Source organism: Cryptomeria japonica, chromosome 7, assembly GCF_030272615.1.
Source record: "Cryptomeria japonica chromosome 7, Sugi_1.0, whole genome shotgun sequence".
In the NCBI taxonomy this organism is placed as follows: Eukaryota; Viridiplantae; Streptophyta; class Pinopsida; order Cupressales; family Cupressaceae; genus Cryptomeria; species Cryptomeria japonica.
Genome location: NC_081411.1, coordinates 831,059,576 through 831,077,964, shown reverse-complemented (window position 1 = coordinate 831,077,964; position 18,389 = coordinate 831,059,576). Strand labels below are relative to the sequence as shown.

General features: G+C 36.7%; 1 protein-coding gene across 1 annotated transcript; it reads left to right on the top strand.

Annotated features, from left to right (window-relative positions):
- Positions 1–2,870: 2,870 nt before the first annotated feature.
- Positions 2,871–17,877, top strand: LOC131074298 (small ribosomal subunit protein eS25). Its single transcript, XM_058010894.2, has 4 exons — positions 2,871–3,026; positions 3,134–3,208; positions 3,330–3,464; positions 17,527–17,877. Exons 1-4 carry the CDS (start codon positions 3,024–3,026, stop codon positions 17,638–17,640), a joined length of 327 nt encoding a protein of 108 aa, XP_057866877.1. The 5' UTR covers positions 2,871–3,023; the 3' UTR covers positions 17,641–17,877.
- Positions 17,878–18,389: the final 512 nt, after the last annotated feature.

Sequence of the window (18,389 nt, the reverse complement as noted above, 5' to 3'; positions counted from 1 at the left end):
AAAATCCTCCACTACCATATCATCATTCCTTGCACTTAATGAGATTGCCTAGTTTGACAAGGTATCTACCACCTTGTTTCCCTCACGTCGAGTGTGTGTAATTTTAAATTCAGGAGAATTATTTGATTTCAATTTGATTAATCGAACATATTCATTAATTTTCCAATCATGTGCCCCCTCTTTATAATTGCATTCACAATTACTTGAGAATCCCATCCCCAGGAAACCTGGGGACGCCCCTCTAGTGGGGGGGAGTAATTTTGAAATTTGCAATTTACTCACCTTGTTTATTACAAATAGAGTTGCCAAAGGCTCTACTACATTATTGATCCCATTTGCCAATTTCTGAGTTCCAATTGCCAAAATGTTTCCCACGTCATCCCTAGCAACACAACTTGCTCTAGATGGCTCAAGGTTTCCTTTAGAAGCCCCATCAAAATTTAATTTTGTCCATCCTTCTTTTGGTCTGATCCACATCACTTCTTCAAGCCTCATGCAAAGATGGATGAACCCATGAAGGCCCATTAACAGATCGATGTCTAGCTCTTATGTTATCTTCATGTCATGTTTATGCTTATCCCTATCACAATCACATGCTTCTCATGTCTATATTATATATTGCTTGAAAGCTATTTGCTTATGGTATTACTATTTTCATATGGTCATCATTCATGCTTACATGTTTATCTTCATCTCACTTATGTTCACAAGACCCTTACATGTTTATCTTCATCTCACTTATGTTCACAAGACCCTTATTTAGCATCCATACCTATCACCACCTTATACTTTGGTTTCATTAGAGCAACATTGGGGAACTTTTTGCCTTTTTTTTAATATACTTTAAAGATCATATTCTTTTCATGTTCTTATATGTTTACCACTTGATGATGTCTTTTGTCATCTTTGCATCCTTCTTAAGAAACGATTGTATACATTTTTCTCCTTTCCTTTAATTCCTTGCATATTTTGTATACAACTAATTGAATGGGGCATATATCATCAATGTTTCTCTATGATTTGTATTTTATAGACCTCGAAGGGAGCTTTATTAATCTATTTAGGTTGTTAAAATCTCCACTTAGTCAAAGATCTATCATTCTTTGCTTAGATGAAATCTCTTACCTTTCTTTACGTCGAAGGTGTACTATTCTTACATATGGATGCAAAAACATCTGCCAATAAAAACTAGAAGCATTTAATTTGACGTGTTTGCGGCACTTAAATGCATGAAAAACAAAAAAATATTTTATTATTATTATTAATTTAGTTTAATTTAATTTATTTTCTCATCGCATGCACTCAATTAACAATTTTTTTAATTATTTAATGCTAATTATATCTTTACTTCCATCTCTTTGCTACTCACTCCGAGTTTAATTGATTAATCAATTTATCTATCTTCATCATGCAATTAGTTATGTTCATAATTATCTCAATCTATTATTATTAATTATGGGGGATTAAAGTGTCCCTAAATAGAGTCCATTTTTTTCTTAAGGATAAAAAGGAATATAAAATAAAAGTATAATAATATAAAAATAATAATATATTAAAACATAATAATATAATCATATCTTAATAATAATTTAGTATTAATTATAATATCATAATATAATAATAATTTAATATGAATTACAATATAATAATAACATAAAACTTTAAGTGGAATAATGAACCTATATGATATCAATCAATTTAATCAGATTTCCACAATCCATTAGTTAATTATCAATTTGTTTCTCGATCTTGATTATGTGTTTCTTTTTTGCATTAACGTTTTGGATCACACTCTACAACCCATCATCAGGATACATGATATCTTTTGGTGTACTATACCTATATTACTCTAAAGATAAACATGCTAGCTTACTTTTAATATTTTTGATGATAGTTCTTTAAGTTATAGTTAGTTTTATTTTAAATACATAACAAACAATACTCATTACATGCTTTTCTATTTTGCAAGTTTATGACAAAGTGTTCATTGTGGGGAGGATTCAAAAATAATTTGTAACTTTGATTATTTAAAAAATATTCAATTTTAATGTTGATTACTTATTTTACTTTGACATGTATCTACCTAGTAGTTTTCATGGACATCAAGGAGGAAAATGTAAATCTTCTGAGTTGATCTTCTGCATGCTTTTGTTGATTTGTGTGTTATGTTGTACTTAAATACAATTATTTTTTCATTTTAGATCATGTTAAAATCATCAATGATAATATAAGAACCATTAAAGAGCATGCATGAGAGCATCAAAATAACATTTCAAAGCATTGTGTCAACATACATAATTTTGGGTCCACCACACACACTTGTTTGCTATCCTTGATCCTAGTTCGAAAGCTATTAAACCAATCTAAGGGTCTTATTGAGGAGAAAATGGTCTTCATGATTGAACACATTCCCTGATAGTGTCTGTGAACACCACTAGTCCCTATTAAAAATTAGATATCAAATGATCAAAACGAGTGAACTCTAATATTTCTTTTTTTCATATTCAATTCCATGGATGCAAGTTTAAGTCCATCAACAAGATCCTTTTTACATTTGTAGAGATAGTTCAAAAGATGCATTTCTACTCTAAAGTGAAACACAACCAAATTATAGATTTTGAGACAATCATTTAAACAAGCCATAAAAATCCAATATCTTCATCTTTAAAATCATTTATTTAAACAAGCCATAGAAGTCCAATATCTTGCATCTTTAAAATCATTTAAATTTATTTAATTTAACATTATTAACTATAATATAATAAGCCTATATATCACTATAAGTGGTTTATTGGTTTAATGTAATTATCATTTTATTTCAAAGAAGAATTAAAAGAACAAAGGAAACACCACTTTAAGCCAATAGAAATTTATAGGGAGGTTGGAATACTGCTGTTAGGGTTTTTGAGTAGCACTCCCTAGCTGCTATATCATGTTTGTGGTTTTAGGGTTTTGAGTAATTTTCCTTGTTACGTTATTGTCATTTTTATCTCTTTCCAGTCTTCCATTGCGCAGAGCGAAAAATGGTTTGTATCTCTCATTTCTGCCTTCTTTTCGCAATTCTGAGAAGTCTGAATTCTTTTCGGTTAGGCAGATAGGGTTGAATAAGGGTGATTTTTGCGGGGTTTTACAGGCACCCAAGAAAGAAAAGGCTCCTCCTGCCTCCAAGCCTGCTAAATCTGGAGGCGGTGGCAAGCAAAAGAAGAAGGTTTTATTAATTATCAAATATGTTTTCTCTTTAATGGGTTTTCAATTTTAAGCTGGATACATTTAGCGAGTTTTGAAATTAAATTTCAAAATTTTGATGGGTTTTTGTTATCTGGGTACAGAAATGGAGCAAAGGAAAGCAGAAGGAGAAGGTGAATAATATGGTTCTCTTTGATCAGGCCAGCTATGATAAGCTTCTTTCCGAAGCACCCAAATATAAGCTCATCACTCCTTCCATTTTATCAGACAGGTTGAGGGTGAGTCGTTGCATCTTCTAGTTCTCTCTCTCGTTTTGTTTAATTTTAAATTATTTTCATCTTTTGTGTTTTAGCGTTGGATGGTATTTGACAACCCGCTTGAATTGCATAAAATTTCGAATGTTTAACATGTCTAATTAGCCTGCAAGCCTTCCTTCTCTATATCCAAAAGCGGAACTTTCTGTGTGAGAGAGTAACATAAGAGTCTTTGTTATAATGAAAAATTGGCATTTTGTTGCTAAAATCAGCTTATTTATTTTTCGCCCTAGTTTCTCCTTACAAAGAATTCATCTCATTAAGGGACATGACCGACTAGCGTCTCTTTTGTCAAATTCACACAGGATTTGCATCTGGTTTGTTCTGAAGCTACACCCAAAACTGAATGTGTTAGTCTAACCATTATAAACTTTTTAACATGTAACACGATTCATGGGGAATTTAAACATTACCCTCCATCACCAAAGCTCTGATGATTTATTACTTGAATCTTTGCCAAGCTTGTTGAAACTATAGGTTTAATTCTAGTGGAAGTTCCTTTCAGCCAGATCTATGAACCCTTTCTCGATACACCCGCAAACCAGTTTAATTTTTCATTGTGTGATCACAAAATTCAAGTCTATATAAGGAGATAAAATCTGGGGTCACAATTGAACATGATAACTTTAAGTACTGTGACAAATTCAGCTACCCAACTGAACATAAATGAAAAATGTCCTTACAGTAAAAAATGCATCTCAAATTCCTGCAGTCTAAGCAGAGCTCTAAAACCATTAATTAGAAATGGAATGCTGCGGTATGGATGGAACTTGAGAAATTGAAGAAATGACAATTCTGTTACCAAATAAGTAATGTAGAGGAAGAATGCCTTTTGAGTAACCCTTTGAGTAATTAAACCACATCAAATTTCTTCACACTAAAAAATGAAGGCAATGCATTTTCACCCGACAAGATCCTTTTAAAATGTTAAGTTAGTTACAACTGAAATCAAGTGACTATGGTTAAAGTCAGTATTTTAATAACTCTAAAATAATAGATATGGGGCTATATCCATTGTAACTACAGTTCTAATAAATACTAAGTTTGAAGGGAAAAGATTTTGGAGTAACACGTCGAGCAGTTGGGGATTGATTGCCCGAAGATTGTGGCCTGTCAGAACATTGAATGATTGAATGCAGTCTGTGTTATGCAAAGGAAAGATTAGGAAAATTTTGAAAACGCAACAATTTATATATGAATCAACAAACATATTTGTGAGGTGAAGTCATGATTTTATTGGCATTGAGAAGGAGAATATGTTGGATCCTGCAAGTCAATTATTGTGCTTAAATAGTGTCTTCGAGAGGAAGTCTTGCCTGCTATGAACTTTTATTAACTACTGTATTTTGTTAATTTCTACCTTTTGTGACCTGGGAAATGCATTCTACTGCCCTTAAGTGGCATCTCTGAGTACCCCTGTCTCCTATTTTTCAAACCTAGATGCACCCATAGATGGCACACTCGCAGAGTACTCAGCGAGTTGTGAGCTCTGCGAGTTTTTCTGACTTTAACTCCCAGCAAAAACTGGCCGAGTTTTTGCAAAAAACTCGGCTGGACTAAAAAAAGAGGCCCAAACATGTGAAAAAATTATCAATTTTTGTTTTTCCAGGTCAGTTTCATTCTCTTCATCAGAATATACACATGGAATATAACATTTAAGTATGTTCCATATATACTGTCAGGATGTTTGAGAGTGGTTTCAGACTCCAGGAGTTATAATGCAAAATCTAGTTTTTGGAGGATTCTTCAATTTTCCAGACTTAGTCAAATTTCAGGATCCTTCGGCGATGCCCCTTGACCCCAACTTGGGGGTGCTGCCCCCAAACCCCTGTCAAAAAATATAGGGGGAAACTATGCTGATGGAAGTAGGGAAAATTTAACCTCCAAGTCTGATTAGGCTCCATATAACAACATAATTAGCATTGAAGAAATCCTGGTATTATACATTTTAGAGTTGAAAGTTTGAAACTATGAGTATGAATGATGAAATTTCAAATATGATGAAAGTTTGAAACTAGTTTTGGCTAGAGCTGGGAAGAGGAAGTTGTATTTACTTTTTGTTTTACAAAAACTATTTACTATTTTGCTTCCAGCCATCAACATTTCTCATGAGGATGCGATTTTGTAGACACTTTGCATTTAAATATATCTAGAATCAGCTTGTTTCTTTTGTGTTATCATTTATTGACTCATTGGATGCATCTTCTCATTAAATTTTGCAAAAAAATGCATTATTTATTAAAATTAAGTGTGTTTTTACGTTCTCGAGTTTTTCGCCGAGTTTTTTTCTCAGGGGCTTGGCAAGTTGAGCCAAGTCGCGAGTAGTTCAACTATGGATGCACCCATACCAGTACCAATCCCTTGCACCGGTATTGGTACTGATCTCCTGGCAACCTTGTTGAACATATTTGATATTCTATTTAATGAACAATGAAAATGTTGAATAATTATTTATTTATAATATGTTAAAAAATGATCACATAAAAAAATACATTTGGCAAATGGCCCAATGCCTCAAATCATAATTCATCTTCAAATTTTGTGCCAAATTCCTCATCACATGAACTGGATTCTTCAAGTTCAAGTTGTTCCTAAGCAATAACCATCAACCTTGTTTGTGCTACAACTTCATTAACCTCCGTTGGCTCCTTTGGCTTTACATCTGGTTGGGCTGCCAGTGTAATGGCCCCTTTTGGGATTGCCCTTGCCAAATTCCTCATCACATGAGCTGGACTCTTCAAGTTCAAGTTGCTCCAAAGCTGTAATGCCCCCTATTTATAAATGCTCTAGTTTTTGCTAAAAAATCACAATCCCAAGTAAAACAAGAAATAGATTAGAGGAACATTAACTTACTTAATCATAACTATAAGATGTCTCTAATTATTAGAGAATTTCAACCATAGGGAAGCTAGAATAAGGTGACTTGATAGGGCGCCCTAGAGATCCTTTACCCTAGGCCCATGAGTGGATATTTTGTAATGTCCCCTATTATTTATAAGTTACCTATTTATTAATTACTTATTATATGATTTATTATATATTACTACAGAGCAGTTTTAAAAAATTATTATAATTATTTTAATTTTATTTTATTGTTAATATTTATATAATTATTAAAATCCTACATGAGAATGTTATCGGGCTTCTTTTATTAAGCATCCATGCATTCCACCAAAGGTAAGGATGTTGCTGACTGTAAACTCAATAACAGTTCTGAACTGGTCTTGTTCGATCTTGATATTTTTTCCTCACTCCTTTCTTACTTCAATTTATATCCTCACCATATGAAGCGAGGCATCTATTCAAAGGATCATGTTCCTTTGTTAATAAACCTTTATTCTTGCCTTTTCATAATGACTCGTCATCCTTTGATTATTGCTTTTATTTATAAGTCTATTAACCTTGCTTACCTGACCATGGTTGGCAACCCTTAATAGGGTTAAGTGCTTCATATGTTAAGCGCTGCCTTAACAAACTCAGTTTGATGCCTTTATTGATCGCTGCTTGAATATATCTTAATTACTGCCTTCGTCAATGACAAGTGCTGCTCCACTTAAATCATTCTTATTTTTTAATGAAGTCCTCCTTTTTATTAAATATAAAAGTAGCCTTTATACAATTTAAATCTTCATTAACATGGCTGATTAGATGCCAGAAGGTTGTCGGCCCATGATAAGTTTAAATATTATAATTGCGGCTCATTAGGGCTAACTTAGATGATGTCGGCCCAGCATAGACAGATATGTTTATAATTTATAATTAATAATATATAAATTATGTTTATAATATAATATTAATTTATTTTTATTTGAATATTTCAAGAATATTATTAGTAATAAATATTAATTAAATAATAATATTTAATAAATAAATTTCAAATAATCATTTGTTGGTAATTATTATATTAATTAATATTAATAATAATTTCATTTAGGATATATATAATGATCAAGGAGGGGACATGACAAAAGCAATATCCATCAACCTTGTTTGTGCTACAACTTCATCAACCTCTGTTGGCTCCTTTGGCTTTACATCTGATTTGGCTGCTAGTGTAATGGCCCCTTTTGGGATTGCTCTAAATCTTGCCCTTACTATTATCAAGTCTGCTGGCTTCCTCTCTTTATTATTCTGAAATCAGTTGAGAAGTTTGATTTTCCCTTGAATGGATCCATTGATCTTCTTCTTGGTTCTATCCTTCTTCAAATGATGTCTCCTTCACTTTATACCCTTCATGGAGAAAAAGGGTCACATCCTTGGGTCATGAAAAGATAGATCTGTTTAGCAACAACTGCTGCCTTTTCACTTCTTATGTAATCTTCACCTATCTCTCACTTCACAAATATGTCTCTAGTGCTTTTCAAATCTGCATATATCCCATTTAAGATCTGCATATCTTCTTCTTTTAGAACTGCATATCTTATTTTCTTCTTCCCTTCTCAATTCTTATTTTGGGTCCCTCCATATACTTCTAGTCTGAATCTGCTCTAGATCTCCTCTAATTCCACTTTATTCCCCCCCCATTACATTTCTTTCTTCTTCCCCTTTTGTATCTTCCAATGTGAGGGAGAGGTCACACCTCTTCAACATGCCTGCCTTTGGGCAAGTCACAACCGTTCACAATTAGCACTTTTTGAAAGAGTACACCCCTTCATAATTTCTACCCTTTTGAAAGAGTCACTTCCCTATTTACTTCCCATTCCTTTCTTCTCCTCTTAATCCTTCCTTGATTCACATTCTCCATTCTTTCTTCCCTTCTCAATATCCCCCCTATTCAAGTGAAGTTCTCTTCTCCCTTTTATATCTCATGTTTGAGGGAGTCACAACATTTCATTTCATGCCTTTTGACCATTCATTTAACTTAGCTAAGTTTTAATTATTTTAGTTTTTTTCTTTTATATTTTATTTCATTCAAACCTAAAGCTTGTTACATTCATATACACTAGTTCAAAGAAGATTTACAACTTGACACAGATGAGCTTGCTCAACATATGAACAATGACCAACCTGTTACAAAGAAAACATAGACCCATCAATAGATCTGCAACTAGGGCATGTGGCTGTGAGAAAAGAAGACATGGCCTAATTGCATTCATAGGCAAGAACCATGTTTTTGATGTCATCAAATCCAAAATCCATGCAGCAAATTGTTCTCATGCGACTTGAAAATACACTTGCAGGCATGAAAAAATGATCCTCCTATGATTCACCATCATGCTGATCAATGGCAACCTCTGTATTTGTGTATAGAGGGTGAATATGTCTGCAAAATTCATTGGTAAATGGACATGAGAAATGGTGTGAATGTTCAACCACAGTGTTCTTAACAGTTGAAATAAATTAGGGCATCGCTTCCTACACTGTTTGCTTTTTCAAATTCATGTCAATTTGTGTGAAAAAAGATTTTTGGGCACCTTTGGATCTGATTTGGTGGCTGCAGGGCCATATCCGCTCAGTAAAGGCATGCTATGTTGTTTTTCTGTTCTATTGTTGGAAGCTTGTCTGTAATTCTGTGCCTAAAAGGTGAACATTTTTTTTTGGACAAAAAAACCCTTTTTTGGCGGTTGCTGCATCAAATCTGTTCATAAGTGGCCTCTTGGATGTGCAGGAGCCTAGGTGAGACAATACAAGAAAAATGTGGGGTTCAGGGTCGGGGAATAACTTGTGCCAGTTGGGAAGTTGGAGTATCGGAGAATTTGAGGTGATTGGGAAGTCATGCTAATGGAGGGAAGTCTGAGCAAAGAGTTTTGATGAGATAAAAGAGTGTTAGAATGTTTGGGATTAGGGTTTGGAGATGACTCGTATTAAGTACCATTTTGAAGGGAAGTCCGTTCTTCAAACTCTGATATGAATTTATAAAGGAAATGATTCCGTGGCAGATTTTTGGAGAAGAATTGGAAGGAGCATTGAGGTAAAGGGATGGGTGAAAGTTTGACTTCAAAAAAGTAAATGAAGGAATTTGCAAGGTTTGGGAGTAGACATGACAAGAAACAAGTACTTAGGTAGAGGGAATGCCACAACTTTGACCTTAATAGAGTACTTAGTGTAAATATTGTTGGTAGTTGGGGGAAGTCCAAATGAGGTGCTTGGATGAAGGATATTTTGAAGCTTCCATCCAAAATACTTAGGCAAATTTTGATTGTTACGGATCTAGAAGATTAGGGTCGGGAATGACATATGAAGGGTACTTGGGGAAAGAGGACTTTTATAGGCCGATGGGAATGAGCAAAAGTAACGGCAGGAAGTTCAAAAGTCTAGTGCAACAAAGGATTTAAAGAAAATTTCATGACTTCAGAGTTTGGGGGAGTAGAGGAGATGATACACTAGTTAAGGGATGCTTGAAACTTCGGTGTCAAAAGTGATTTAATGCAAAGGATTGGGATTTCCAGGTTATAATTAATGGTATGTGGGTAAGGGGAAATCCGATAGTCCAAAAACCATACTTAGAAATTTTTTACAAGGTTAAGGATCGGATTGTCAAGATCAGGTCGAAAGATATGGTGGGATGAAGTCTGAGATGAATAGAATGGCATATTGGGATGGACAAAGGGGAAGGTGGAGATTTATGGAATGATATATTGAGATGGACAAGTGTGACTGTCTGAAACTTTGACAGCTTACAGAACTTATTGAAATGATCTAAACATACCCACAATTAGAATCTTTTGGACTTTTTGCAGACTTTAGCACACGATGAACACATAGGGGACAACATAAGGCAGGCTTAGCCAAAGTTCTTGACAAAGGCAAAACCCACTTATATTATTTCAGATTGGTTATAAAAGGTGGGCTAACACAGTCATTGTAATACATGGGCAAACACAGCCAAGTCTGCAAATTTAATGCCTTTAAAGCTGGGTTCTAACAGATCCCAAGCTATAACCAATACATTCCAGGCCGTTTTAATTCCAAAACTCCAGAAAAACTGTGTGAGTACATCCAAATATTATCTTTATTTAAACTCTGTATGGGTAATATCTAAGACAAGATGCTGTATTGACCAAATTATCCTGCAGTTTGTGGCTTCCAAACTTGATCACAAATAAATTCTTAGGGAGAAAAAAACATGAAGTTAGCTCCAAGTTTGTTTGAGGCCAAGCACAAATTGATGGTCCTGCATCTCTTTTACCCAAGCAAGATGCCACCACCACCAATAGTGGCAACAAGTCACTTTCTGCTTCTATTATTTCATCCAATGGTAATGCTCCCAGAAAAGATTCAGATACTATTTGGGCCTTTGCCTGATTGAAAATCCAAATCACCAAGGGCTCAGTCATTATCATTTCGGATCTCTAATAAACTCTATTCACACTTGTGGCAGGACAAGCCATAAGCCTCAGAAAAACACCTGCCATCACTGTGGAAACAAACGAATCCTTTGCCTGGATTCGGCCATTGTTTGGAAGGTTCCAGCTTGAAATTTCAACAACAATAATTTATTAAATTAATGATACCTAGCTGGGCGTCATGGCATCTAACTACTTTTGTAACACTTTAAAAAATGATAACAGGGCTAGTAATTTGCTTTTGGATGAGGCTGACAGTGCACTAATCATGGCCCCAGTCACTGATGAGGAGGTTAGAAGTGCTGCTTTATCTATGGGGGCCTACAAAGTCCTAAAGTCTTGATGGTTTCCCCTCGGCTTTTTTTCTAGGAGTTTTGGGACATTGTGAGCTTTGATGTGACCATGGCTGCTAAGGACTTCTTCAGAATGGGGAAGTTGCTGAAAAAGCTCAACAACTCTTATATTGCCCCGATTCCTAAAATTCAAGAGCCCTCAAGGCTAATTGACTTCAGACCTATTAGTTTTTGCAACACTGTTTACAATTTTTTTTCTAAAATACTAGTTAATAGAATCAAGCCTTTCTTGGATGGGTTCATCAATTGCAATTGGAAGGGATTCGTTCCATGAAGGCAGATCCTTGATGCGGTGGTCACCACTCATGAAATTATTCATTCTATGGATAGGAGCCACTAGTTGGGGATGGTCCTCAAGCTTGACATTTCTAAGGCTTATAACAGAGTTATCTGGGACTTTCTTTTTAAAATCCTAATAGAGCTAGGATTTGGGAATACGCTAAATTGTTTAATTAGGGAATGTGTTACTACTGTGAGATATGAAGTATTGGTTAATGGAATTCTCAAGGGATTTGGAGCAATCACTGGTTAGGAGGGACCTTAAAGAGATCAATCCGGACCGGGCAGCAAGAGTAAACACAACAGAAACAAGAGGATATGATGCAGACAATCCAGAACTGAATGAATTAGACCATGAAAACTGTTTACAAGCAACCGGTAACATTTGGGTTACAAGATTTGGCTCACTGGCCTGCTACAAACATGCTTAATTATAGAACAGGTCACTCTCGAACCTCTAAATCTTAAGATCTATCTACTATGTTCTACCTTTCTAATGCTCAATTACAATGATTTATACGATCCAAGGGGATGTGGTCGGCCAAAAGGGATCAAATGCCGAAGAGCAAGATCAAATGTGTAAAACCAACAGGTCGGCCTCCGCCAAAGAGATTCCTCTGGAAAATCCAAAGGATGAAGTGCGGATCAATGGGAAGGTAGGCCACACGCCAAGGAACATCAAAATCAACGAACTAGGCTCCGCAAGCTACAAAAAGGATCCGGTAGATTCACCAATGCAAATAGGTCCAAGCGGTTCTGGTTGCAAAAAACTGTCTCAGAATCCGGAATCGATAACTTGTCGGAAAATGATCCAAATGTTCTGCGGTTTAGGAATAAGGAAGATGATCATGTCCTCAAGCAAAATCCAGCTCCACAAGATCCGGTGAGCCAATGCAAGAAAATACAGAAAGGAATGCTAAAACTGCAAAACATAAAACAAACAAAAAAGAAATATTTTTGGTTGATGCAAGATTGCCAAGAATAGGGGATGCTCCTGCATCAAGATCTTTTAGAGCTGCTAGAGGTATTCGGTAAGGGGACCCCTTATCTCCTTGCTCGTTCATCATTTTGATGGAGGTTCCAGGGAGGAAATTTCTAAATCTTATTAGCAATGGTAGACTTCAAGGGGTTAAGCCTGCTTCTTCTCTACTGCCAACTGTTTTGTAGTAGTTTGCTGATGATACCATCTTGTTTGGGGTTGCTTCTGTGGTGGAGGCAAGGGAGTGGAAGAACTTTCTTAATTAGTATGTATAAGCCTTAGGGTAGTACATTAACTACAATAAAAGCAGTATTTATTTTTTCAATACTCGGTGAAACTCCAAGATAAAATTAGGGCTATTCTTGGTTGCAAGAGTGCTGTCCTCCTGGGGGTCTACTTAGGGTTGCCCCTCATGGTTAAGGAGGTATCAAATACCTTCTGGAATACAATCCTCAAAAGAATCCAAAGGACGCTGGCTGGTTGGAAGGGCAAGCTCCTGAGTAGTGCAACGTAACTTCAACTCCTTGCTGCCTCCCTTCTAGGCATCTTGGTCTACTTCCTCTTCTTGTTTAAGATTTCGGGTTCCATGGCAAAAAACTTGAACGGATCCATAAGACTTTCTTATGGATGGGCATGGAGGAAAAGAAGAGAATGGCCATGGTCAGTTGGGATAAGGTTTGTTGTTCCAAATATATGGGGGGCTTGGGGATTAGGAAAATTCCTTTGCTTAACAGAGCACTCGTGGCAAAAGATAGATGGAAATTGGCCCAAAAGAAAGCTGATTGGTGTAGAATAATGTGTTCTAAATATCTTAATTAGGTGAAGTTTTATAAAGCTCTTTCGACTCAAGGGCTCCCTAGTGGCTCTAAGATATGGAATAATGCTCTCAAATGCAGGAACATCATTCAATCAGGTTTGTTGTGGTTGATTGGGAATGGAGATAATATTTGTTTCTGGGAGGATACTTGGTTGGAAGACAAATCCTTAGTTTTGCATAATTCTTTTAGGAGCATTTGTGATAATGCTAAGGATTTTTTTTGGACATTGGGTCTTGGACTATATATCCCTTGCTAATTCTTGGAGGGATATCTCACAATGTTGCCATCATCAACTCCTTTTGTTGCAAACGGCTAGGGAGTTGCAGAATTTTCTTAACCAATCTAGAATATTCCCCTCTTCCAAAGAGTGGTTAAATTCATATGGCGACTGAACCCAGTGGGCGAGTTTATAGTTAAGTGTGCTTATCTCTCTCTCCTCAAGGATAACAACCTCCTAGGGTATTGGAGAAAGGTTTGGAATCAATAACTAATCCCTGAGATTAACTTCTTCTGGTGGAGTGCCCTTCATAACAAGATCCTCACCCAAGACAACCTTTCTAAAAGAGGATTTCAATTTTCGAATCGTTTTGTCTTATGCAAGCAAGAGGAGGAAAGCCCTTCCCACCTTTTACTCCATTGCACCTTCACTAGAACTCTTTGGGGCTTGGTGCTGCAAAAGCTAGACTTTTCTTGGGTTATGGATTGGGATCTTCAACAAATTGTTTTGGGTTGGCAAGGTCCCTCTTGTAACCCTCTAATTAAATAGTTATGGAGATTGATCTTGCCCCATCTTGGTTGGAGCATTTGGAAAGAGAGAAATAACATGATTTTTTCGTGATCTTGAAAATCCTTTGGAGTAGTTTTTAGGTCCTTTTCCGAACTCCTCTTGGAAAATCTCTGTGCCATCTCGTGACCTTGTCCTTCCTTTCTCCAGTTTGATGATAAAATTGCTTTGTGTTGAGGCCTTCCTCCTGTACCAATTTTGACAATTCAAAGAGGTTGTTGAGAAGGAATGCTAAATGGACTCCACCTAAGTTGGTGATGTGCAAGCTGAACTTCTATGGAGCTACGAGACAATCTACAAGGGGAGACGGCTTGTAGGGGGAGTTATAAGAATGCACACGGGGGAATTGGTGTTAGCATATGCTGGGAATGTGAAGGGTAATACGAACAACCAAGTTGAAGGGATGGCATTACTTTGGGGACTCAAAGTTGCCCTCTCAATTGGATCGAAGACCTTAGTCATTGAAGGTGACTCCAAGCTTATAATTGATGTGACTAAGGGGTTGTGCAAGACTAATTGGTCCATTGAGGGGATAATTAGAGACATTCACAGGTTTCTTTTGGGGCTTGAGCACTTTGAAATTGGCCATGTTTATAGGGAGGGCAATGTGGTTGCTGATGCCTTGGTGGCGCGTTGCCTCCAAGTTGAAGGATGGAGATGTTGGCAGAGGAAGGATGCCCTCCCTAATAATGTTTAGATACTCCTAAATGGAGAGTACCCGTCTGCGGAGTCTAATGGGTAGTTTCCATCTTTTGGGCAATTGGCTCTTGCAACTTCCATTATCCTGGGATGGGGGTTGCAAGTTTGAATGGGGATGGTGAGAAAATTTGAATATTGAAAAAAGTGGGTTTTGGATGAAGTGGTATCAATTGAGGTGGACTCATAGGTAGAGAGGGCACAGTCAAGCTCGTTTTGGCAACTCATGCGTTGACGTGGACTGGGACCCACCTTTTGTGTGGTGTATTTTATGTTGCTACGATATGATGCGTTGGGATCATTGTAGTGAATCGTCCGGAAACTGGAGTAATGATGACAAGTTAATCCCTAGGGAAAGAAAGCCTACAAATTTCAATTCAGCTATCACTTCGCATTGCTTGTTGTGCTATTGGCACGTGGAAGATATGGGCGCATTTATGACTCCGATAGCCTATTTGAAACTTATCGTCACATTTACTGCGATACTTTTGGAAAAACTTTCGCAATTTCTTGTGTTTCTCTATTTTTTTCCGCAAAACTCTCTTTCTACTCATAGAATGGGAGGAGACCTCTTGCGTACAGAGTCAGATAAGCCGAATGAGTCAATTTTTTTGAAATTTGTGGCACATTTGCAAGGAAGGAGGAGTTGATGGTTATCTCGAATAGATGCAAAGGTTTGATGAAGAATTGTTGATTCAATTTGCTACATCGTGAGTGAATAGGAGGGTCACTGTGGGTGGTATCTTGTTTGAGGTTAGTGAGGAAGTGATTGCGCAGGTGCCTGGCCTCTCCATGGAAGGTAGGAAGTGGAAGAGAATGAGCCATGTTGCAAACAGTGAAAGTCTGAACCAGTTCTTTTGTGGGAAGCAAGCCCTTGTGAAGCTGGAAGGTGGTTATGTGAGAGAAAAGCTCCCCGACCAGTGGAAAACTGTATGTTTAATTATAATGAAATATTTTACTTTCGAAGGTCGGCATAAAGTCCATTATTTCTACCATATGCTGCTCTTGAACCATAATACCATTTCTTTCCCGTTTTATCTGCTCCACTCCTTGGAACACTTTGTCAAAGAGGCCCTTGATCTGAAAAACAAGATACAAAGATGTGCCCCTTGCACCAAGGTTTGATTTACAGGCTATATTTGTTTCATCCTGCCTTTTGTCCGCCTAGAAAGATTGTGGTTATGGAAGCCCCTGCCATGAGTGCTTCCCCCTTGCTAATTTGTGCACCTAGTGCCTGGACCAAACATTGCATTCCCCATTTGAAGGTTGCTTTCATGGCTTCCCTTAGAACCCCTTCTACATCTGTGGTTATCATAGAAATAGGTATGCTCAAAATCCAAAAGACCTCAACCAGCAAGAAGAAAGGGAAGATCTGGAGCTGCTAAAAGATAACAATTGTGGATGAGTCGAGTAAGGAGGAAGATGAGGAAAGGGAGAGTAGTAGGAATGAAGGCAAGAGATGATTGAACAGACTTGCCTCCTGTGAGTTTGGGAAGGGTAAGAGGTTGAAGTTGGTGGATTATGGCTACGAAGGGGAGCAGGGCAGAGATTCTGAAGAAAAAGGGAATGAGGGGAATCCTGATAGTGGTGGGGAGTATTTGGATGAGAACCTTGAGAATTTGGATGAGAACCCAGAGAAGTCGGTTAACCAGAGATGGGCCGAGCAAGGGAACCTGACTGGGGATGAAAAATTGGAAGATGTTGCCATGGAGGAAGATGTGAGGACGAATGCTGTGGGTAAGAATTGTGTGGGATGTTAGAAGGCTGATAAAGAGTTGAGGGATATGGGGGAGGAACTGCGCAGAGTTAAGGATAGGATCATTGAGCTGGAATTGAAGATGGGCAGCATTTTCAAATTCGGCTTCAGGTTTATGTAGGAAAAGGTGCTTGGCAAAGAAGGCATTCACAAGGAACTGCTTGAGTTCCAAACTGAGGACTGGAACAACGCCCTGCTGCATTCGGGCCAGGGTGTCAAAAAATCTAGCAATGCCTAGTTGTTTAGGGGGCTCTCTTTTTGTTGTTTTTGTTTAGAGGAGCTTGGCTCCTTGATAAATTTACTAGGTTATAATGGTATGTTTCTTTATTAGCTGATGCTCTGGACTTTGGTTACTATCCGGATGGTTATGGTTATTGCCTTTGAACTGCTGCGACTTTTGCTGTTATTGGTGTGCTTTAGTTTTGCTGTTTAGTATTGGACACCTTCAGGCTGTGGTTGTTATAGGGACAGCACTCTTGTTATGCTGCTTTTAATATCAAAAACAAATTGACCTGTAGACTTAGGATCTTTAATATCAAGAGTTATTAAGAATAGATACTACAATTTGGACATACGGGCGAATTGATTGCTAGGGGATTGTTTCCTTCATAAAAGAAGGCTTTGAGGATAGACATCCTAAACTGAACCTGAGATATGCTTATATCTTCATCCTTCCTGTAACAGTCATGGGGACTTCCTTCTAGAGTTAACATGGAGGAGTTAAATCAAGTTTTCAAAGGTCCATTTTATCATTTACAATGTATGTCATTTCTCAAAATCAGGAGTGGCCATTTGTTTGTATCAAGGTGCCTTTAAAGGCCCGTATTGTCATTCGTTTGAGCATTTCCAGTGCATGATATAGTACAAAGTATAAAAATGCCAACATTTTTGATTTTTTGATTGTATTCAATTTAATAACAAATAGCGAGCAGTGTTATCTTTTAAGTTTGATGAATACAACGTGATAAGTTTTACTGTACATCTCATTGTTTTGGGTCATTTTATCTTTTAAGTTTGATGAATACAACGTGATAAGTTTTACTGTACATCTCATTGTTTTTGGGTCATTTTTCAGATTAATGGTTCTCTTGCAAGAAAAGCCATTAAAGATTTGATGGCACGAGGTTCTATCAGGATGATTTCTGCTCATTCAAGTCAGCAGATATACACCAGAGCAACAAATACATGAATGTTGTTTGGTGATGAATTGTTGTGTTGTTGGCATTCTCTGTTTTGGGCTGGAATATTCAATTAAGAGGCACAGTTCAGATTTGTTATTTGCTGAGCAAAATTGTGACAAGAATGTAGACAATATTAATATGCTTTAGATCAGTATAGCATGCTTTTTGTTTTATTAGATACGGCAGTGTTGATCAGCTATAGCCTATTTTGGATATATATTTTATAGATAAATGGTTTAGTTTGATGGTCGTTTAGCATGTTCATATTACTTTCTGTTGGATTTGTATTTCACATGGGCTTAGTTGTTTGTGAATCTTAAAGAATTGAGCTTAGATCTGATAGATTGCTTTACTGGTAGAAAACATTTTATTAAGAAGCTTGCAAACAATTAATATACTGTGATGCACTACGTATTGTTAGATGTTTTTATAAACTGTACAGTTTTGCTATATGGGACCCCCATGAGCTTCTATTCCACAAGATATGTAAAGAGCTGCGTGTATTGGAGAGAAAACATGAAGCTTTAAATGTTTGAAATATTTATTTCTGTTGTAATTTTGGATTTATGTTATCAACAGAATTATATTACTGTAAGCAAAATGTTTTAGGATACATAGAGATCCAAATTATCAGTTCAAGCATTCAGTTTAGATTTTGTAGGCACTGACTTCAACTGGCTTCTCTGATTTTGTTGTTTCATGATACCATCCAGCATCTTTTTAGTCTGATCTTAAAGTAAAGAATATCTGATTTCGA

Excerpts from the sequence above, each read along its gene's own strand:
- LOC131074298 (XM_058010894.2), top strand. Across the intron at positions 3,209-3,329 it reads GTGGCAAGCAAAAGAAGAAG|AAATGGAGCAAAGGAAAGCA; the intron begins GTTTTATTAATT and ends ATCTGGGTACAG. Across the intron at positions 3,465-17,526 it reads TTTTATCAGACAGGTTGAGG|ATTAATGGTTCTCTTGCAAG; the intron begins GTGAGTCGTTGC and ends GTCATTTTTCAG.